This window comes from Rhamphochromis sp. 'chilingali' (assembly GCF_963969265.1).
Source record: "Rhamphochromis sp. 'chilingali' genome assembly, chromosome: 13".
Classification (NCBI taxonomy): domain Eukaryota; kingdom Metazoa; phylum Chordata; class Actinopteri; order Cichliformes; family Cichlidae; genus Rhamphochromis; species Rhamphochromis sp. 'chilingali'.
The window spans coordinates 17,994,481-18,017,383 of NC_137940.1; the positions used below are offsets into that span (position 1 = coordinate 17,994,481).

Here is a 22,903-nt window from a genome sequence, read left to right on the forward strand (position 1 = left end):
GTCACATGAACCTACAAACACCTGCTCACCAGTTTATCAAAACTAATCTACTTTAAACGTCTTTTCTGAAAGTGTAACTGTGTCATTAATAAAAATCTTATAAACCTGAAGTAAGACGATGAAGCACGAGACGACCTCTGACCTTTGAGCCTGTCATATGTTGCACCGACCCTTTAAATTATGACATATTTCTCAAAGATGACACAGCAGCGTAAGAACTTCCTCCAGTATTTATTAGAACAACAGATCAACACAGTGAGTTTAAAATCAGGTCAAACACATAAAAACACAATGACATCATCACAAACAGAGTGATGTCATCACACAGGCAGTGGAGAGAACAAACAAGGCTTCAAAGTAAGAGTCCAGGTGTAAACACACCTGGTGAAATATGGCGTCTTCATCGTTATTGATTATAAACCATTAGTACTGATCATAAATCTTTATTTCACAATAAAAGTCTGATGCAACTCACATGTGTTTGAGTCTTCTACAGGGGAACTCGCCAACCATTTATCGGTTTCTGTTTCCTGTTCACTGATTGGTCCTGCAGAGACACAGGAGCTGATCAATGAATAATTCAAAAGATGGATCTATACAGCGTTGTGGAACACTTCCTCCAGCTCCTTCACAGTAAAACACCTCAGTCACAATATAAGGGCTTTTATTGTGAAACATCTAAAGGAAATGTAGACCTTTAACAGATCAATGCGCTTATTGATTGATCAGATTGTCTCTAATCGATAAGATCTGAAACACTGAAACAGGAAGTTTAGTCTGCAGGACCCGCCAGCCAATCAGAGTCACTGTAACATCATCAGAGAGGCTCCAGTCCCATGATCCACTTAGCTGATTACATCGGTTACCTGTATGGTGCACATGGACAGGTGAGGGAGGTGCTCAGGTAGAATGCCGCGTGAGTTCATGGTCGGAGGCGGAGCTTATCTGGCGCTCCACTGCCCGCTGAGCCTTGCAGGCGGCCATTTTGGCCTGGATGTCCCTCTTCCTTTCAAAGTAGTCGACAAGCGGCGGCTCTGTCAGCATCGAAGCCAACACCTGCTCAAAGGTGATCGACCAATCCGTATCCAACACGCTACCCTGCCTCTGCTCGCCGCCCCTGATCAGCACCGTGTCCTCAGCGATATCCTCGCACTGCAGCGAGCCGGCACTCACCACCGAATATGAAGACACTGACGCATCATCTTTTGTTTCCTCGTCGGACATCTGAGGCGCCACCACCTCCAGCTGGGCGTCAGCCAGAGCTCGGCACACTTCGGACTCACCAGACGCCCCGTGACCAGGCCCCTCCTCCTCCCCCTGAGGGCTGTGGGGCAACGTCTGAGCAGAGAGCGAGGTCTGTGGCGTGGTCTCGCGCTTCTTGGTGCCGTTGTTGAACTTCTTGCCCACTTCACCGATGCGCAGCAGCAAACTGGCAACCGTGGCGATGGCGTGATAGAGCTGCTGCTCAAGAGCCTCCTCGCTGAACATGTTGTACAGAGTTTTACACAACTCAATGAACTGCTCCTGCACGCACAGACATACACACACACACATATATATATAAATATATACAATAACAGACACACAGCTGTACAGGATATTTTACTTGTATGCTTGTTTGTGGCTTCCTCTCCCCACCAGGACTAAGAAAAAAAACACTAATTACTTAATTTTATTAAAATTAATCAGTCTCTCTGTGGCGACCTGTCCAGGTGCACGCTGCCTTTAACACCCCCTTAGATACCTGGTTTGAACCATCCTTGCTACCTGGGTGTCACACTTGTGTCTGTAAAAAAACGGTGTAACACCTCACATTCTCACCTGGTTCATCCTCGGCAGGTCTTTGATGGTCTCTCTCTTGGTCTCCTTCTCCTTGGCCCACATCCTCAGGTAGTACCTGTAGTCCTTCACCTCTAAAACAGACCAAAGGTCAGGGGTCAAACGATTGGGCCAAGCCTCAGAGTGATTCCTCCTCCTTAAAGACTCGAGTCAGGGAGGTCAAGTTACCTTTTTTCTCCTCACTGTCTCCATCTTTTGGCTCCTCACCTGTTCAGATAGAGATCATCATCATCCTCATTATCAAACTTTGGGGTTAAATGTGAGAATGGAACAGACGGTCTAAAGATGGATGAGGTCACCATGACCTCATTTTCCAGGTTAAATTCAATCCTGAGCTGACGGTCTTCTAAGTTTAGCTAACGCTGAGGAATTCACCTGATAGCTTAGCCAGAAATTTTCAAATTATCTGCTAATGTTATGATCATCATCACAAAAACACGAGAAAAACATTAGAATAACTTGGCAGCAGAGTAACATCCCTAACCCTCAAACCAAACAGACACAAACCTGGTGTCACTTCCTGCTGCCGCAATGCATTCTGATCAGAGAAGTAGGAAGCTTCTGGAAGGAAACATCACAGGAAGAGGAAGAAGGAAAAGAGGAAGGAGAAGCAGAGTGAAATGTTCAGGTGTGTTAATCCAAGGTTTGTTCATGCAGATTGATCAGTTTGAGTTAAGCTTCATGCAGACTCAACGATTACCGACAACCACAGGATCCTCTCTGAACAGCAGGGAGGAAGAACTCCATTTTAACAGGAAGTGACAACAGATGTGTGTGTGTGTGTGTGTGTGTGTGTACCTCGAGGTTCCTCCTCGGTGAAGAACTGCGTGGCCTCTAGAGCAGACTCCGCCTCCTCTGGACACAGAGCTAAAACAAACAAGCAGCAGGTGAGTCGCAGGTTCTCCACCTGTGGTTCAGTCTTTGATCCATTCAGTTCTCACCAGCTCTCAATTTACCACCCTTCAAAACCAGGAGACCCCACAGAGACCCAAAACCCGACTTCGACCCCATTCACACCTGGTCCACCACGCTGGGTTTGGCTCCAAAAATCTGACAGTGTAAAGGCTGGAACCTCTGACGTCACGGCCAGCGGGTTACAGAATTCATCAGGACCAAAACCAGATCAGTGCAGAATAAGGAAGAGCTGATCTCATGATTCAGGGTTACACTCACCTGTACAGGTGAGCTGTGTTACCTGGAGGTAGGTGGAGCTTGTACAGTAGCTTCAGTTTTTCCGTCATGTCCCCGTGATACATCCCACCTGCAAAACATACACACTAAGACCTGTGGAGCTCTGTAACCTGAAGCTCTAATCTTGACCTGTAATATATAATATGTACTTTGGATTGTCGATCTGTAATCTATTTTCTGAAGTGCTAATCTAGATCTGTAATCTTTCGTTTGGATCACTAATCTATGATCTGCATATGTAATATGTAATCTGAGGCTGTAATCTGGGCTCACTCAGTCCGGTGATGAACTCTTTAAAGTTGACTAGCCCATCCTGGTTCTGGTCCAGCAGCCTGAAGAGGCGGGCCGACAGGGTTGGGTTGTGCCCTCCGCAGACCCAGGGAGCGAGCGAGACGAAGAGCTGACGGAACTGAAGCGGGTCGATGCGGTACTGCTCCAAGTACGGCAGGCTGGGATCGTGACGCTCAGCGGCAGAGCTGCTGGAACCCCAGTAACAGCTGGTCATGTGTTTGGACTGGATCGGCAGAATGGACAAAAAAGGAGGCGGGGTTAGAGGCAGTAACATGCTTGAACATACAGGTAGAGCTATGTTTACGTCACAGAACAGATTTGAAAAAGGAAAAAATGAAGTTCTGACTCTTGCAGGGTCACACAAAAACAAGGTCACTTCCTGTCTGATAAACAGGCGCGGGTTACACCTACATTTCTTCATAAGTAATCAGACGTGATGGAAGCTACTGTTAGACAGGAACAACGAGAACACCGGGAAAGGACACATCAACACTTTGGTCCAGAAGCAGAAACAAGAACATCAAAAGGCCGTGGGAAGGGGTGCTTTCCTTCATCACAGCATACAGCCAAGTGAGGAAGACCCACCGAGAAGGCTTGCTGTCTCACAGAGCAAACTCAGAGCACCCAGGAGCAGAAAGACTAGAGTGTAAAAGGCTGAGCAGCTCTGGATCAGCCTGCAGGACGATGAGGAGGTTTCGTCCTGTTTGCTGAAACACTTTCTAACAGAATTGGTGAAAAAATGTTTTTGGTTTATTTCACACCTGAACATCAGGTCAGCACAGGAACCGTGTAACAAACATGAACTCACCTTGAACAGACAGTAGAGCTCCTCCAGCTCTTCAATACTGAAGGCTGACTCCGTCATCATCGCTCTCACCTGCACACACACACACACACACACACACACACACACACACACACACACACACACACACACACACACACACACACACACACACACACACACACACACACATGTGAGCTCAATGTCTTCATTAACGCGCTGTATAAGCTCGTGAAAACACCCACCACACTTCTCTTGGCAGTGTCCTCCAGGGACTGGATGACCTTTAACCTCTGCTTGAACCTCATCTGCTCAATGACATCAGAGCGCAGACTGCCAAACTTCTGCACAGAGAAGAAGAAGCTGCAGTTACCTCAGAGAAGAGGACGCCTTTCATCACAAACATCCTTCCTGCACCACCAAACCTGCTCATCAACCTGCCGAGGAAGATCCATCAGCTCGTGTAGGGAACGAGAAAGACTCAGTCAGTTTGGCGCCGCTCTCAACAGGTAGTGTGGACTGTTAGACCACCCACAGAGCTTTACAGTCCACTCTGGGTGCATTAAGCCCAACAATACAGTGGGGCAAAAAAGTAGTCAGCCACCGATTGTGCAAGTTCCCCCACCTAAAATGATGACAGAGGTCAGTAATTTGCACCAGAGGTACACTTCAACTGTGAGAGACAGAATGTGAAAAAAAAAATCCATGAATCCACATGGTAGGATTTGTAAAGAATTTATTCGTAAATCAGGGTGGAAAATAAGTATTTGGTCAATAACAAAAATACAACTCAATACTTTGTAACATAACCTTTGTTGGCAATAACAGAGGTCAAACGTTTACTATAGGTCTTTACCAGGTTTGCACACACAGTAGCTGGTATTTTGGCCCATTCCTCCATGCAGATCTTCTCGAGAGCAGTGATGTTTTGGGGCTGTCGCCGAGCAACACGGACTTTCAACTCCCGCCACAGATTTTCTATGGGGTTGAGGTCTGGAGACTGGCTAGGCCACTCCAGGACTTTCAAATGCTTCTTACGGAGCCACTCCTTTGTTGCCCGGGTGGTGTGTTTTGGATCATTGTCATGTTGGAAGACCCAGCCTCGTTTCATCTTCAAAGTTCTCACTGATGGAAGGAGGTTTTGGCTCAAAATCTCACGATACATGGCCCCATTCATTCTGTCCTTAACACGGATCAGTCGTCCTGTCCCCTTGGCAGAAAAACAGCCCCATAGCATGATGTTTCCACCCCCATGCTTCACAGTAGGTATGGTGTTCTTGGGATGCAACTCAGTATTCTTCTTCCTCCAAACACGACGAGTTGAGTTTATACCAAAAAGTTCTACTTTGGTTTCATCTGACCACATGACATTCTCCCAATCCTCTGCTGTATCATCCATGTGCTCTCTGGCAAACTTCAGACGGGCCTGGACATGCACTGGCTTCAGCAGCGGAACACGTCTGGCACTGCGGGATTTGATTCCCTGCCGTTGTAGTGTGTTACTGATGGTGACCTTTGTTACTTTGGTCCCAGCTCTCTGCAGGTCATTCACCAGGTCCCCCCGTGTGGTTCTGGGATCTTTGCTCACCGTTCTCATGATCATTTTGACCCCACGGGATGAGATCTTGCGTGGAGCCCCAGATCGAGGGAGATTATCAGTGGTCTTATATGTCTTCCATTTTCTGATGATTGCTCCCACAGTTGATTTTTTCACACCAAGCTGCTTGCCTATTGTAGATTCACTCTTCCCAGTCTGGTGCAGGTCTACAATACTTTTCCTGGTGTCCTTCGAAAGCTCTTTGGTCTTGGCCATGGCGGAGTTTGGAGTCTGACTGTTTGAGGCTGTGGACAGGTGTCTTTTATACAGATGATGAGTTCAAACAGGTGCCATTCATACAGGTAACGAGTGGGGGACAGAAAAGCTTCTTACAGAAGACGTTACAGGTCTGTGAGAGCCAGAGATTTTCCTTGTTTGAGGTGACCAAATACTTATTTTCCACCCTAATTTACGAATAAATTCTTTACAAATCCTACCATGTGAATTCATGGATTTTTTTTTCACATTCTGTCTCTCACAGTTGAAGTGTACCTCTGGTGCAAATTACTGACCTCTGTCATCATTTTAAGTGGGGGAACTTGCACAATCGGTGGCTGACTAAATACTTTTTTGCCCCACTGTAGTTCATGTTCAGTACAAAAACCCAACATTGGTGTTTGAGGGTCTCTGCCTAGGTGCAGACCGTCATCTATTCAACTCTATTTTCGATTCAGGTTTTTTCACACAGTGCCAAATCACAATAACAGTGGCCTTAAGATGCTTCATATTGAAAGGTCACAACCACAGCCCTTAATGTGACAGCTGACTTTCAGCCAGTTAAGTTAACGGTGAATATTTTATTTGTGCTTTCGAAATGAAAAAGTCCTGGAGAATCGCTTCGCTCAAGCAGCACTAAAGCTTAAGTGTGGAGGTGGACCCCACGGGGCTAACCGTCCTGATGTGTTGGCCGCTAGGGCTGTTCGATATAACGATATGTATCGGATGACGATATAAAAACGTCGATAGTTTCATTTTACGCTATCGTTTGTTTCATGGTGTCGCAAAATAAACTGTTTACGGCAATATTTGTTCATTATTTTGATGGTCACTGTAGTGGCCATATTAATTTCTTAAAGCTCTCTCTTTCTTTAAAGTTCTCTTATATTTAATATAACCACACTACAGACAGAAGTGCTTGTTTTTATGCGTTGTCGTTAGCAACAATGACGGTAACCGCATCACATGTCCGCTTGTTTATTTTCCACATAAACCTTTCACAATAAAGCTCAAGATCCTGTTGAGACTTTTCAAAATAAACTGAATCACGTGAAAGATGCAGAGTGTTTATGGATGAGAAGTAAAAAGAGCCGCCAGGTGCTAAAAAAATAAACCTTAGACTCAAACGTTAGAACAGGCTTTTCCCCGCAGCACGCCGTGTAAGAAACACTCACAAAGAAAACGGCGGCCGTTACAACTTATGTCTAAAAATGTATCGTTTCAATTAAAACACTCGACTCCAGGTACGCAACGCCCAGCTGGAAACACTTCACGCAAGTTGAGCTGCCTGAAATTCACAGAATTTACAGAAAATGTAAAAATTTTGTGATTTATATCGTCCTTTATTCCTCTTGTACTCCGTGTGTATTTGACTCTGTGGGGTTTGTGGCCCTTCCTCCTGCAGCTCTGGGTGAAGACCTAACGTGCAGCTCAAAGGCAGCATGCAGCGTGTTCTTAAGGCGGAATAATTCATTAAATATTAGAAAACATTTACGTTTCCAACATCAGTCACAACGTAGAGCTCTGATCGTTTTATTGGCTGTCTACATAAAGTAGTCTGTTTTTCTAGGTTCTGACCTTCACGTCATCCGTCTGAATTTATCCCAGTGAGAAAGCTTAGTGACCCCCCCCCCCACCACCACCACCACCACTCTGGCATCACCTCGTACGATGACTTTATGAGGTCAAAGACATCGATTTCAGGCGACGGCTCGTCTCCACTTGTCAGCTGGGCGTGCGGGTGAGGGATGGGCGGAGCCACCGTCTGTTTATTGACCACATTATCCAGGTACCTGCAACACAAGTTGGATTTATTCCTCAGGTGTACACAGAACAGTTCGGAGTGAGCCGATTCTGGCTCTGGACTCGTACCTGCCCAGGATGGTCATGGCCTCTCCCTCGTCGCTACAGGAGAGCAGGGCATCCATGTTGTCATGGAGGACAGCCAGCGCCACCTGCGGGTACATTTAGAGACTGGAAGTCATTCAGCTATAGCACAATCTCATTCACATCCAAAATAATGGATCTGTGGGTGTCCCTGGGTCCATCAGCACTCCTACCTGAAAGATGACCTTGATGCCCTCATAGAAGAAGCAGTCGACCAACAGGACGGCGCTGTCGAAGGGCATCACAGACAGGAAGAGGGTGAGGAACCAGGACAGGCTGATGGTGGAGATGACCCCCAGCTCCTGCATGTGTTCATAGAGCAGGGGGAGGAAGGACCGGGTCAGCTCCTCAAACACCCCCTGATCCACCAGCGCTCCTGCAGGACATACGGAAACCACGTCACTATCCCCAAGCCTAAGGAGGACTCCTCAGACCCGTCTCCACCAGAGGATGGATCTACTCTGGTGCTGTGATCCTGCCTTCTACTGACCTACAACTCGGGTGTTGTAGTAGTCGGGCAGCATACGCTCACACAGCGCCACCAGCAGCCAGAAGGCCTCTTCCTCGGTGCAGTAGAGCAGCAGGACAGAGGTGACGATGTTCATTGCCTGGTGGAGGAGACAGAAGGTCAGAAACAACAAACCGACACCACCTCAGGACGCCTTACACATCATGTTAGTGCAGACGTCATCAGCTGTGTCAGGGGGTTGTTTCAGGCACCCGGCTGAGCTTGATGGGGAAACACAACGCTTCTGTTTCATTTTGCTTTATGGGAGTACCTGGCAATATCCGATGCCCGGGTTGCGGTGGGCGTATGCGGTGAGGACGCGGCGCAGGGCGGCAATGCCCATCTCATTCTGGAAGGCTCGGTGTTCAGGCATCGAGCGGTGAAGGTCGCGCTCAATCTCCTCAGTAGCTAATGAGCATAGCCCCATGGCCTGTTCCACCAGTTCACCATAGTAACCAGGGTGGGTTGCCATCTCGTTTTGCGCTCCTGGATGGACGGGAGGACAGATGAGTATGCGAAAATGAGCATAAACAGAAATTCGTGGTCCCAACTCTGAATATGACTATCCAGAGTTGGGACCAGGAAGCAGAGTTGCAGTCTTACACGCCTCTCTGCAGCTTCTCTCCTCCTGCTACCCCCCCAAAAACCCATCTCCATAGAGACTGTGTCAGCTCCCAAACAGACAAAAAACAAACTAAAAACCAGCAACAAACAACTTAAACATAAACAATTACAAAGAAAGAACAATAAAGTATCCACATCTGAACCAAAGAGTAAAACAGTGAAATGTGGATTATTAAATATTAGGTCTCTCTCCTCCAAGTCTCTGTTAGTACATGACTTAATAATTGATCAACAAATCGATTTACTCTGCCATACAGAAACCTGGTTGCAGCAGGATGATTATGTTAGTTTAAATGAATCAACACCCCCGAGTCATTCTAACTACCAGAAATCTCGAAGCACAGGCCGAGGGGGCGGTGTGGCAGCAATATTTCACACCAGCCTGTTAATTAATGAAAGACCAAGACAGACTTTTAATTCATTTGAAAGCCTGATGCTTAGCCTCGTCCACCCCAGCTGTAAAACTCAGACACCAGTCTTACTTGTTATCATCTATCGTCCACCTGGGCCTTACACAGAGTTTCTGTCTCATTTCTCAGACTTTTTATCTGATTTAGTTCTGAGCTCAGATAAAATAATTATTGTGGGTGATTTTAACATCCATGTAGATGCTAAAAATGACAGCCTCAACATGGCATTTAATCTGTTATTAGACTCAATTGGTTTCTCTCAAAATGTAAAAGAACCCACCCACCACTTTAATCACACTTTAGATCTTGTTTTAACATATGGCATAGAAACTGAACATCTAACAGTGTTTCCTGAAAACCCTCTCCTGTCTGATCATTTCCTGATAACATTTACATTTACAATAATTGATTACACAGCAGTGGAGAGTAGACTTTATCAAAGTAGATGTCTTTCTGAAAGCGCTGTAACTAAGTTTAAGAATATAATCCACCCACTGTTATCATCTTCAATGCCCTGTACCAACATAGAGCAGAGCAGCTATCTGAACGCTACCCCAACAGAGGTCGATTATGTTGTTAACAATTTTACCTCCTCACTACGTATGACTCTGGATACTGTAGCTCCTGTGAAAACTAAGGTCTCTAATCAGAAGTACCTGACTCCATGGTATAATTCTCAAACATGTACCCTAAAGCAGATGACTCGTAATCTGGAGAGGAAATGGCGTGTCACAAATTTAGAGGATCATCATTTAGCCTGGAGAAATAGTTTGCTGCTTTATAAGAAAGCCCTCCGCAAAGCCAGAACATCTTACTATTCGTCACTGATTGAAGGAAATAAGAACAACCCCAGGTTTCTCTTCAGCACTGTAGCCAGGCTGACAAAAAGTCAGAGCTCTTTTGAGCCAACAATCCCTTTAACGTTAACTAGTAATGACTTCATGAACTTCTTCACAAATAAAATTTTTATCATTAGAGAAAAAATTACCAATAATCATCCCACAGATGTAATATTATCTACAGCTACTCTTAGTACCGTTGATGTTAAGTTAGACTCTTTTTCTCCAATTGATCTTTCTGAGTTAACTTCAATAATTACTTCCTCCAAACCATCAACGTGTCTTTTAGACCCCATTCCTACAAAACTGCTCAAAGAAGTCCTGCCATTAATTAATTCTTCGATCTTAAATATGATCAACCTATCTCTAATGATCGGCTATGTACCACAGGCCTTCAAGCTAGCTGTAGTTAAACCTTTACTCAAAAAGCCATCTCTAGACTAGAGATGGACCGATCCGATATTACGTATCGGTCCGATACTGACCTAAATTACTGGATCGGATATCGGAGAAAAATAAAAAAGGTAATCCGATCCATTAAATATCACGAAAGCACCTCACAAAACTTGCAACACACCGTAACTCACCTCAGAACGTTAGCACGTCGGAGCAGTATGCATCACGTGATAGAGCAGCTGTGGCATGCGGACCTGTGGTGGTCTGGATAGCATTTGGAGCTTCGCTAGCAACCTGGCATTTCATCTCCGACAAAGTTATCCCCGAGAGAAGTAAAGCAAGTGTGTAAGTCCATCTCTGAATGTTTGTAAAGCATTCCCACGTTAAGCTTAACGAGCGACTGCCTCTCGCTCTCCGGCTGCTACTTCAATCGTGAAACTGCTAATGATCAGCTGATCGGCTTTTCTGTCACGAGTCTCTCTTGTTTGTTTTTGGTCCACTTTGCGCCAGAAAGAGCAAACCAGCGGCTGAACAACAGCAGCACGTTTAAGCTTGATAAGCTGTTGTTACAATTTATTTAATATTACTTTCTACACCAGGATCTTTTTCTATGTAGCTGACGGCTGTGCAGGGGCGGATCTAGCAAAGTTTACCCAGGGGGGCCGATAGGGCATTAACTGGGAAAAGGGGGCACAAAGACATACTTTTCTTTCTTATTCTCATTTAAAATGTCTAGCTTTTAATAAATAATTATTTGACACCCAAAGTTTTAATTTGATGTAAAATGAATAGAAGTCAATTACTGTATATAGTAACTATTAAGTCTAATATATATACCCTAGTAAGCTATAGTACTTTTTCCTTTGGGAAGGTACCATCTGTGCAGTCTGCAATTTTGTTGAAGAAAGATGTTGAATCTATTTAATATTTCTTGAAAAATAATTGATTTCTGTGCATTTTTTTTTCACACTGCATCAAATTAAGGTTGATTACGTCGATTAAGCATCATGAGGTGGCGCGTGAGGGGTGGTTCCCTATTTTTTATTTATTTATTTTTGTTGTTGCTGGGAGTTGGAACCCTATTAGTTAGGTTGCTTAATATTTACGCTAAGTACTCTTTAAAATACCAGAATAGGGAGGATGGTGTAGGTCTAAGTTTATTAGATTGATCAGTATTGCTGAACTATGAAATATTTTTTTTGTATACAGGTATAACAGAATAGCTTTAGTGTAGTTGTTGTTTTAAACTTGAGTATGAACTTGCAGACTTGCAAAATGCAGCAAGATATTTTAAAAAACAGTTTTGTTGATTAAAAAAACACTATATCGGATTCATATCGGTATCGGCAGATATCCAAATTTATGATATCGGTATCGGTATCGGACATAAAAAAGTGGTATCGTGCCATCTCTACTCTAGACCCAGCAGTCTTAGCTAATTATAGGCCAATCTCCAACCTTCCTTTCATATCAAAAATCCTTGAAAGAGTAGTTGTCAAACAGCTAACAGATCATCTGCAGAGGAATGGTTTATTTGAAGAGTTTCAGTCAGGTTTCAGAGTTCATCACGGCACAGAAACAGCTTTAGTGAAGGTTACAAATGATCTTCTTATGGCCTCTGACAGTGGACTCATCTCTGTGCTTGTCCTGCTAGACCTTAGTGCAGCATTCGATACTGTCGACCATAATATCCTATTAGAGCGATTAGAACATGCTGTAGGTATTACAGGTACTGCACTGCAGTGGTTTGTATCATATCTATCTAATAGACTCCAGTTTGTTCATGTAAATGGAGAGTCCTCTTCACACACTGAGGTTAATTATGGAGTTCCACAGGGTTCAGTGCTAGGACCAATTCTGTTTACATTATACATGCTTCCCTTAGGCAGTATCATTAGAAGACATCGCATACATTTTCACTGCTATGCAGATGACACCCAGCTCTATCTGTCCATGAAGCCAGATAACACACACCAATTAGTTAAACTGCAGGAATGTCTTAAAGACATAAAGACCTGGATGGCCGCTAACTTTCTGCTTCTTAATTCAGATCAAACTGAGGTTATTGTACTCGGCCCTGAAAAGCCTAGAAATATGGTATCTAACCAGATTCTTACTCTGGATGGCATTACCTTGGCCTCCAGTAACGCTGTGAGGAACCTTGGAGTCATTTTTGACCAGGACATGTCCTTCAATGCACATATTAAACAAATATGTAAGACTGCTTTCCTCCATTTGCGCAACATCTCTAAAATTAGAAATATCCTGTCTCAGAGTGACGCTGAAAAACTAGTTCATGCATTTATTACTTCCAGGCTGGACGACTGTAATTCATTATTATCAGGATGTCCAAAAAACTCACTGAAAAGCCTTCAGCTAATCCAAAATGCTGCAGCAAGAGTCCTGACAGGGACTAGAAAGAGAGAGCATATTTCTCCTGTTTTGGCTTCCCTTCATTGGCTTCCTGTTAAATCCAGAATTGAATTCAAAATCCTGCTCCTCACATACAAGGTCTTAAATAATCAGGCCCCATCTTATCTTAATGACCTTGTAGTACCATATCACCCTATTAGAGCACTTCGCTCTCGCTCTGCAGGCTTACTTGTTGTTCCTAGAGTATTTAAAAGTAGAATGGGAGGGAGAGCCTTCAGTTTTCAGGCCCCTCTTCTGTGGAACCAGCTTCCAGTTTGGATTCAGGAGACAGACACTATCTCTACTTTCAAGATTAGGCTTAAAACTTTCCTTTTTGCTAAAGCATATAGTTAGGGCTGGACCAGGTGACCCTGAATCCTCCCTTAGTTATGCTGCAATAGACGTAGGCTGCCGGGGGATTCCCATGATGCACTGAGTTTTTCCTTTCCAGTCACCTTTCTCACTCACTGTGTATTAATAGACCTCTCTGCATTGAATCATATCTGTTATTAACCTCTGTCTCTCTTCCACAGCATGTCTTTATCCTGTCTTCCTTCTCTCACCCCAACCGGTCGCAGCAGATGGCCGCCCCTCCCTGAGCCTGGTTCTGCCGGAGGTTTCTTCCTGTTAAAAGGGAGTTTTTCCTTCCCACTGTTGCCAAAGTGCTTGCTCATAGGGGGTCATATGATTGTTGGGTTTTTCTCTGTATCTATGAAGCGCCTTGAGGCGACTTATGTTGTGATTTGGCACTATATAAATAAAATTGAATTGAATTGAATTGAATGACGCTTAAACACGAACCAGAGAACAGCAGCCACAGCTCCCCTCTCAGGCGCTCTGGGATCCCATTGAGGACCAGTTCTCTGGTTCTGGAAGTCCGGTACATGCAGACGCCTCGACCAAACTCTAAGAAATGGATGTTCCATGACTCCTCCTTCATCTTCTCCCTCATCTGCAGGAGGGAGGAAATGAGATCAGTACCAGGACTGCCTGATCAGTACTGCTGAGTACTGAGCGGATCTGTACTCACGGCTTTGGGTCCCAGGTCCTCTGGGTCGTCTCGGTGGTAGAGCTGCAGGAGACCCTGGATGGCTGTGGGTAGGCCAGGGTGATAATGGCGTGCCTTCTGAACGGACTCAGAACCTGGAGAAGAAGATGGGGGTACGGAGGAGGACGCCTGAGGACAAAAACAAAACCATGAGGACTCTGTGAAAGCAGCTGAACCATGGTACGAGCTGTGATGGACATACCGAGTGACTAATCTGAGACAGCGGGTTGGTGTCACCCCACGAGCTGTCCGGGGTTCGCTGCAGGAAGTCAGAAATACGTTGGACCAGGAAGTCCCTGTCTTTGAGGTTGGCAAACAGGAAGTTCATCTTGTTCTTGGTGCTGATGGAGACAGGGCAGGGAAGGACACTGCTGCTGTCCGCCTTCTCCACAATGGAGACCTGCAGAGGACGATGGGTAAAGTGACCACAGTATGAAAGTATTTGTGTTCATCTGCAACACTCTGTAATATGTGATGTTGTAGCCATCATGTGACCTCTGACCACAGCTCATCTACTTCCTGCAGCACCAGCTGACCCAGCTCACCTCTCGGAGGGGTATGATGAGCTGACACAGGTCTTCCTCTTTGCTGCTGAAGCAGATGTAGTTGTTGGAGATGAAGAGCTGTCCGACAACATGCATCTTTGCGAACGGCGTCCACAGGGTGCAGTCCGTGTGTCCGTCAAGCCGCTCCTCCTGCGTCAGCCGAAACATCGCCCGGTATCGCTCGTTCTTCGCTCGGGCGTCCAGATCCCTGCAGACAAGAGAGAGATGTTGATGGTAACCAAGAGTGCGCTGAAAACAGACTTAAGGAAAAGAAACCCGTCTGGTGCAAACAGAGGGACACCTCTTCAGCGCAGAGACGTTCTTCAACGTTTTGCTGGGTTTGGGCAGCGACAGGTCGGCAGCAAATGCCTCGTTGTCGAGCAGCTGGCGCATGGCAATGTTAGCGAGTTGCTCCATCAACTTGAAGGTGTCGTTGATGTTGAGAAACATTGAGAAGAAATGTTCGGTGTTGCGAGTGCTCACGCGGACACTCTCTGGAAACAGCAGGGTGGCGTTCTTCTCCAGCCGCGTCACCTCGGTCCATGGCACCACCAGAGTCACTGAGGTCAGAGGTCACAGGATGACATCAACAAAGAACTTCTGAATGCTTCTAAACCCCACCTCTCACACATAAAGACAGCTGGGAGAAGCTCCAACACGCAGAGCTGGTTAAGACAATGCACGGGTTTCTACAGTAGAGACCAAAAGTAGAGAAAAACCTAGGTTTTCTGACATTTTCAACATACTACTAGTTCTGATTCAAGGTTCTCCTAAATCTGAAAACAAAAGACCCTGAAGGACAATGAGTTTTTGTTACCTGGTCAAGAATAGAATAGAATAGAATAATCCTTTAATTGTCCCACAAGGGGAAATTTGGATGTAACAGCAGCCAGAAAGACAGGTATACAAACAAACACAAGAACAGAAACATATTTACATATTTACATCAAGGACAATGGTTACCAAAAACAGAGTACTGTACCGTTATTAAATTAAATTAAATTAAATACAGATAAGAGGCAAACCAGGTTTAGTGTGAATCGCTTGATAAAATAGTGCAGTTACAGCACTGATGTAAACATCTATGTTTGTTGGGAGCAGTTCTGATTGTACAGTCTGACAGCTGCAGGGAGGAAGGATCTGCAGCTTCATGCATCGAGGACGCAGCAGTCTGTCACTGAAGGAGCTCTGCAGTTCAGCAACATTTACATGCATGGGGTGGGAGGCTGTCCATCAGAGATGTTATTTTGGCCAGAGTCCTCCTGTCTCCCACCACCTGCACTTGGTCCAGGGTGCATCCCAGAACAGAGCTGGCCTTCCTGATGAGTTTATCCAACCTCTTCCTCTCAGCCGCTGATAAACTGCTGCTCCAACATACAACACTGTAAAAAAATGACAGATGCCACCACAGAGTGATAGAAGGTATTTAAAAGCACTCCCTGGACTCCAAGGTGAGTTACCTGTAATCTGTAAAAGTTTGTTCACTTTTGTTTGTTCACATGAAGAGATCAACCTGAATCTGGTTGTTCAAAGAGGATGATTTCTGGGATATCAAAGAAAGCCCCAAAACACAACAGTGACATGAGACAAATATAATGTTCGCAGTTGTGGTGGGTTTCCATCCCCCTGATAAGGTCTCCTGTGGCAAATTGGTCAAAGGAGAAATCAAAAGTTCCCCTGCTAGGGACAGGGTTGGGAGTTTTCACAAGAAGGGGGACATCAGGTTCAGGGGCCTCACACTCCTCAGCCTCCACTGGACGTTTTGTGCCAGGATGCTTGAGAGGACAGCCCGACCATCAAATGTAGTACCTGTCCAGGTTGTGGAACACTGGACCAGCTCTTTATCCTCTGGAGGATATTTTAGGGTGCCTGGGAGTTTGGCGATCTAGTCCATGTGTTTTGTGCACTTGGAGAAGGCATTCGACTGCGTTTTCTAAATTCTTTCACACACATTACACGAAAAATGAACGCGAGGGCCCTCGGGGCGCCTGCTGCTGCTGCACTGAAGTCGGGGGAGGGGGGTGCTTTCGAATAGTGCACATTTCATTCATTATGTTGTCAATCCAAGTCCATTAAGCATAAATTACTTTTCCTGGGTTGTGTGCAATCCCAGAAAGAAAGACCCTATCCAAGGTGTAGGTCTATTAGTTTATGTTGTGGGGTTTGTGTTAATACTGGAGTGCAAAATTACTGATGGAAGGTGGACAAGAGAAGGTCAGACACAGGTAAGCAGATGTGTCTTTGGATAATGGCAGGTATTATGTATCCTGAAACAACATTCATAAGTAGGGCCAGCAAAGACCATCTGAATCGAGGAGGGGGCCTAAGGGTACATCTGTCACCATGTTACAATGCTATGATTGCAGCCATTCCCCAACTCTCTGTGAGTGGGACTCATGGCATAGAGAAAGTGTTCGCCCAGGGCACCAAACAGGCCAGGACCACCCCTGCCTGGGAACATCTCGGTGTCCCCCTGGATAAGAGAGAGGAAGTGGCCAGGGAGAGGCAGGACTGGAAAACTTTTCTTAGGCTGCTGCCGCCGTGACTCAAACGCACACAAGCATAAAAAAAGATAGGAAATGAATGGATGCGTGTATGTTCTGCACTGACCCGTTCTACGATCAAGAGAACGACCAGAAAGGCTGGGGAACATATGATGTGAGGAGAACCTTCAGTGAGGGCGGAATGTTTGAGTTGGTCCAGATAGATCATAAAAACGACTGCACCCACAGGAAGTGCTGAGGTTTGTGTCTTATAATAATAATAATAATAATAATAATAATAATGGAGTGGATTTATATAGCGCTTTTCAAGGCACCCAAAGCGCTTTACAATGCCACTATTCATTCACTCTCACATTCACACACTGGTGGAGGCAAGCTACGGTTGTAGCCACAGCTGCCCTGGGGCAGACTGACAGAAGCGAGGCTGCCATATCACGCCATCGGCCCCTCTGGCCAACACCAGTAGGCAAGTAGGGTAAAGTGTCTTGCCCAAGGACACAACGACCAGGACAGAGAGCCCAGGGATCGAACCGGCAACCTTCCGGTTACAGATGCGATTCCCAATCCCCTGATCCACGGTCACCCGTGGCTTCAGGTCTTACTCTGAAGCAGGGTCCGTTCCTTCACACAGTTATTTTACAACATAATCCTCACAGCTGACCCAGAGTCCTGATCCAAACCCAAGAGAACCTGGAAGACCTCTGGGGACAAAGCTACAGCTGATAAAATCAAAGAAACCAGGTCCAGATATCAAAGTGTGGGCGAGATGGAGGCAAGAATGAGCTCAAACCAACCTCACACAAAGAAAGAATGTGCAAGAACCTTGATTCTGAGTAAGACCTGAAGCCACACAAGACACAAACCTTAGCACTTCCTGTGGATGCAGTCGTTTTTATGATCTATCTGAACCAACTCAAACGTTCTGCCCTGGTTGTTTTATATCAAATCTTGGTAAAACACGCCCACAGAATCGATTCCTTCACGTCATGATCATCAACAAGAGAAGAAAAAGGAGTACTTTATCCTCTAACTTTGGTCTCTGCTGTTCAGTCAGGTGTATATGATCCAGCTGTTTTATGTCTGAGCTCTCTCTTTGAGCTTTAAGCAACAAAGCATTCAGTGTAAAAACAAGACTAAATGCTGGCCTGTGATTGGCTGCTCGTACCTTCCTTTCCAAGCAGGAAGGAGTAGAAGCACAGGTGGTTGACGGACAGGTAGAGCCAGCCTTGTCGTGGCACTCGGCCCTTCCAGTAGCTGCAGGAGTAATAATTCACCAGCTTCTCCTCCTCAGGCATGCCAAACAGCTTCCTCATCTTCAACTCTGCCTCCCGAAACTTCCCGCTGTCCTCCTCGTGCTCCTCTCCGGGCTTTAACCGGTTCTCCTCCGCGATGATGCCCTGCAGGAAGTGACATCACTCAGCAGCAGCACACAGCAAAAAACAGACAGTCTGAACAAATAGGAGGTGACATACAGAGATCTTTCCTTTGACGAAGGTGGTGATGTCTTCGTCGTTGTCAAAGATGGAGATGGTCTGGAGGAGATTGGCTTCCAGCCAATCCCAGTGCTCAGTGATCTCTTTCCTAGATGAACCTGCAAGACACAGCTGAGGGTTTAACCAGGTGGCTCCTCTCACACGACACAATTAGATGTTACACACCTGACACAATCAGCCAATCAGTGCCTGTGATGTCATTACGCAAAAACAAAGAACGCAAACTACAAATGAAAGCCGACGACCTTTTCTTCAGTGAAATTCATATTAGCTTCTTAGATTAGCGCCGTCCACCAGGAACGCTGCAGGTGAGCTAACCAGGTAACTACAAATCTGTGAAATGATTTAGATCTTAGCCCGAGCTGGTAAAGTGGAGCTGGACCACAGAGTCACGGTTATGTTAACCTAAATTAACCAACATGCTTACAGCCACTATGATATCATCAAGTTAAGGATAATCTGGGCAATCTTTGGACAGGAGACATCCTCAGCCCATGGTGTCGACCTCAGTGACGATGAACTTGTGAGTTTCTGTTAGAGGTCACATCCTCCCCCTCACCAGTCAGAGGTCTTTCGAGCGACGGCAGCAGATATTTTGTGCAGACTGAGGACAAAATGTTCTCCATCTGTTTGAGGTCACAGTCCACTGTGACCTCCAGGTCATTATAAGAGGTTCATGCATCAGAACTCTTTGGAGGCTCTCAGAGGCAGTGATCACTGAGCTCGGCGTTCATGTGACAGTGTGACGGCAGCACTGACACCACAAACAAACATGCTTTTGAAGCCAACATGGGAACAGACCAGCCAACAGGAGCTTTGGGGAAAATACACCTGTTAATCGTCGAGCTATTGTGGAGTTCTTACCTCACAATATGAAGCTTTTTCCAGGCAGCTGTTACTGAGATTTCACACTTCTTAAATAAAACTGGACTGAAAAAGCTCTGCAGCAGGTGAGCTGGCTCAGAAAGTCTCCTCACCTCTGGGATGGTGACTGTCACACCAAAATGACGAGCAACTTCTTATGTTAGAGATCTTTAACAGCAGCGGTCGAAGGCCGCAAGTTAAACTGCTGGAAGCATCAACCCGAGCGCATTGCATCGGAGCGCCGCTCTGCTTTATGACTCCCGCCTTTGTGTTTCTACACGTTTACCTGTAAACATGACCAGAAATGACATTTTCTGCATTCACGGTCGTAGCTCGACGAGGTCCACTCACCACAAGCTATGTTCCAGTAGATCTGAGAGTCCGCAGTCTGCAGCAGGATCCTGTATGGTGCTACCCGGGCACTGGAGTCCAGAACCACATCCAGAGTCCCAACCAGGAGACCTGCACAGAGACAGACAGGTGAAGCAACTTGGGCAGTTATCTGGATCTGATCAGTGTTTGGATTGAAGGTGTTCTGGACTTGGACCATATCAGAGAGCATTTCTTGTTCCAGACCTTCATGGTTCTGATTTTGGGAGACAGTTATTTGTTCTGTTCTGACTGAACAGCTGTTGAAGGCAGAGCTCGGACACGTCAGAGCCGAGTCGGTCCGAGTTTCAGAGACAGTCACAGAGCTGAAAGACATCTCTAGTCTAACATCATGGTTCCCTCTGCGATTTAACTACAAGTGCAAGTCACACCTGATTGATCCTCTGTCAAACTGTTATGGTGCTACAATCGCTGGCCCTGATTGCTCTGGTTCCCCAGGTGGACTCGCACCTGAAAACCTATTAAATAATTCATTTAATGACTTAAACCAACTCCCAGCAGCATCCAGGTCATTACTCTGACACATCGTTTCAGCATTTCAGTGGTGACCTCATGTACACGTCCACCAGCTGAACGTAATTTTGAAAAACTCTCAAAATTTTTAATTAGTTATACCGTGCATATGAATTCATTGTTCTATGAGAGCATTGTCTCCCATTGAGCCAGCTACACATACAGTGCAGGGCGACACACCTGTTCTCCCTGATCACCTGCCCCAGGTCGTCTTGGGCGTTACTGCAGCCTTGTCAAACCAGCGCCCCCGACCACAGATTCTTTTCATTTACAAATTAAACCAATTGCAACATTAAGATCATCATGGAGGATCCTCTCCACACTGAGCACACACACACCTCAGCTCAGGGTGGGTCTCTGCTGCTGTGTGGTCTTCACCTCTGATTGTTCCTCCATGTTCTGGCTCCATGTGAAGCTTTGCTGCACCTCCCTGTGGCAGCATCAGTGAGACCTCCTCCTCGTCGTCCTGCAGGCTGAACCACAGCTGCTCAGCCCTTTTAAACTCTAACCTTTCTGTTCCTGAAGCTGACGGATTCTTCTCTTTACCCTTCACTTGGACAGTGGGCCTTCTTCCTCACGTTGCTGCGATGATGAAACGACCCGCCACCCCAGCCCTGTATATGTTCTTGTTTCGCTGCATCTCTGCTCATCTTCCCATTTCATCTCCATGCTTTCAGCCACTTATGAACAATTCATGAGACACCTGTGATATGCTGAACAGGCCTCCCACCTGTCCACCCCCACTCCTTTAAAAACACTATGACCTTTCAACCCAACAAACTCGATTACCGGGACAGTAAACACTCCTGTCAGCTGACCCCTGAGGACCTTTCTTGCATCCTGCGGTCAGACCATGAATCATACTTCCTGTCAGCTGGTTTTCGAACTGCAAGTCACTTTCTGCACAGCATGAATGAACACAATCTGCAGGAGCTCCACCTCAGACACATCCACACAGTTAAATCTAACAGACAGCAGCATGTGGGCTGAGTGTGCAGGTCACTCAGCAGCCATGTTGGTACGGCAGACGGGCAGTTATTTTACAGCACTGTGTGAGCTAACGGTGATCTCCGGGTTAGGGTTAGCTGCACAGCATCACGTTCAATCACGTGGAAATTTGCTGATGTGTGCTAAAGTTCAAACCGCATTTTTACCCTGTAGACACGGGCGATCGTGGCTCAAGGGTTGGGAGTTCGCCTTGTAATCGGAAGGTTGCCGGTTCGAGCCCCGGCTTGGACAGTCTCGGTCGTTGTGTCCTTGGGCAAGACACTTCACCCGTTGCCTGCTGGTGGTGGTCAGAGGGCCCGGTGGCGCCAGTGTCCGGCAGCCTCGCCTCTGTCAGTGCGCCCCAGGGTGGCTGTGGCTACAATGTAGCTTGCCATCACCAGTGTGTGTGAATGGGTGGATGACTGGTTGTGTAAAGCGCTTTGGGGTCCTTAGGGACTAAAAAAGCGCTATACAAATACAGGCCATTTACAAACTTTGCCTCCATCTTTGCTCGTGCAGATCACCTACTCACAAAACAGCGTAGAGCTGCCACCCAGGCAAAAGAAAAATACAAGTGTATCACGTTATAACGTGAAAGGTTTATTGTTCTAACAAGATACTTTTCCTGTTTGTACAACATACTATCATGTTTGTACAATATAATATTTATATTGTACGAACGTGATAATTATGTATATTGTAATAACGTGATATTATGTTGTTCAAACGTGAAAAGTATCTTGTTAGAACAATAAACCTTTCACGTTATAACGTGATACACTTGTATTTTTCTTTTGCCTGGGTGGCAGCTCTACGCTTCCGTACAAAACAGCAAACACCCCCGGATCTTCAAGTTTCAGCTTATCGATCACTAATCGATTATTCCATCTGCCGCAGAACTAATGTTTGAAATACCAGCTCACCGGAGAGCCCCCCTCCGCGGCCGTGCCCCCTCCTCCTCTGCAGGACGAAGAACGGGTTCGCCCGCTCGGACACCCACAGAGCCCCGGCCAGCAGCACCTCCTCCGGGTGGATCCACATTTCTGCCCGCTGCCGAAGGCCCTCCTCCGGGGACTCAGGGGAACACAGGCCGGGGAGTCAGCGGGACAGAGGCCGGAGTGTCGGCGTGCGAGGGCTGTCTCTCCCCCGGGGAAACGGCAGGAAAAAGGTGCTGAAGCTTCCGCGAGAGTCACGCAAACATCGAGCTGATGTTGTTGTTTTCACTCAGTCTGATGACTGCACTTTACTACCGGGTGTTAGGCCACTCCCCCTGCGCCCGCTGCGTCATGACGTTTACATGTCTGCAGTTTATAAAACGTTAAAGCGAAAAACAACAGGGGGCGCTGTTTTGTCAGCGTTAGGGGCTGTGAGTGTATTTTACAAAAACACCGCTTAAAGTTTACATTTCAGCAGAAGAAAATGTAATTTAGAAAAAGCCGAACAAAGCCACGTTCAAGCTTTCCCCACAGTCATGTGATAGGTTACATGATCCCACACGTGAACTTAGGAGCTCCAGTATTTAGGGACCGTGTCAGAGGCGTTGTGTCAGATAAATACATGCACTT

At 46.1% G+C, this 22,903-nt stretch overlaps 1 protein-coding gene across 2 annotated transcripts; it reads right to left on the minus strand.

The window, feature by feature from the left end:
- Positions 1-218: 218 nt before the first annotated feature.
- Positions 219-22,620, minus strand: tbc1d9b (TBC1 domain family member 9b). Of its 2 annotated transcripts, none has more exons than XM_080900919.1 (23): positions 22,262-22,620; positions 19,800-19,910; positions 18,564-18,682; positions 18,257-18,488; positions 14,889-15,147; positions 14,588-14,795; positions 14,245-14,442; positions 14,025-14,171; positions 13,796-13,946; positions 8,585-8,799; positions 8,296-8,413; positions 7,979-8,181; positions 7,791-7,873; positions 7,582-7,711; positions 4,351-4,449; positions 4,130-4,198; positions 3,304-3,544; positions 3,035-3,100; positions 2,638-2,706; positions 2,347-2,400; positions 2,008-2,046; positions 1,822-1,913; positions 219-1,524 (listed from the first exon to the last, which is right to left on the minus strand). In XM_080900919.1, the coding sequence occupies exons 1-23, from the start codon at positions 22,377-22,379 to the stop codon at positions 901-903; spliced, it is 3,645 nt and encodes a 1,214-aa protein (XP_080757045.1). In that variant the 5' UTR covers positions 22,380-22,620; the 3' UTR covers positions 219-900. The 2 variants fall into 2 exon arrangements, with proteins under 2 accessions (XP_080757045.1, XP_080757046.1); XM_080900920.1 differs by lacking the exon at positions 22,262-22,620 and adding an exon at positions 20,730-21,452.
- Between the last annotated feature and the right edge of the window lie 283 nt (positions 22,621-22,903).

Bases quoted from the DNA above. Each gene is read 5' to 3' on its own strand.
- tbc1d9b (XM_080900919.1), bottom strand. From the start codon at position 22,379: ATGTGGATCCACCCGGAGGAGGTGCTGCTGGCCGGGGCTCTGTGGGTG. The intron at 18,489-18,563 runs GTATGTCACCTC...CACTTCCTGCAG, and splicing joins TCGTCAAAGGAAAGATCTCT to GGCATCATCGCGGAGGAGAA. The intron at 14,796-14,888 runs GTGTCCCTCTGT...TCTTGTCTGCAG, and splicing joins AACGTCTCTGCGCTGAAGAG to GGATCTGGACGCCCGAGCGA.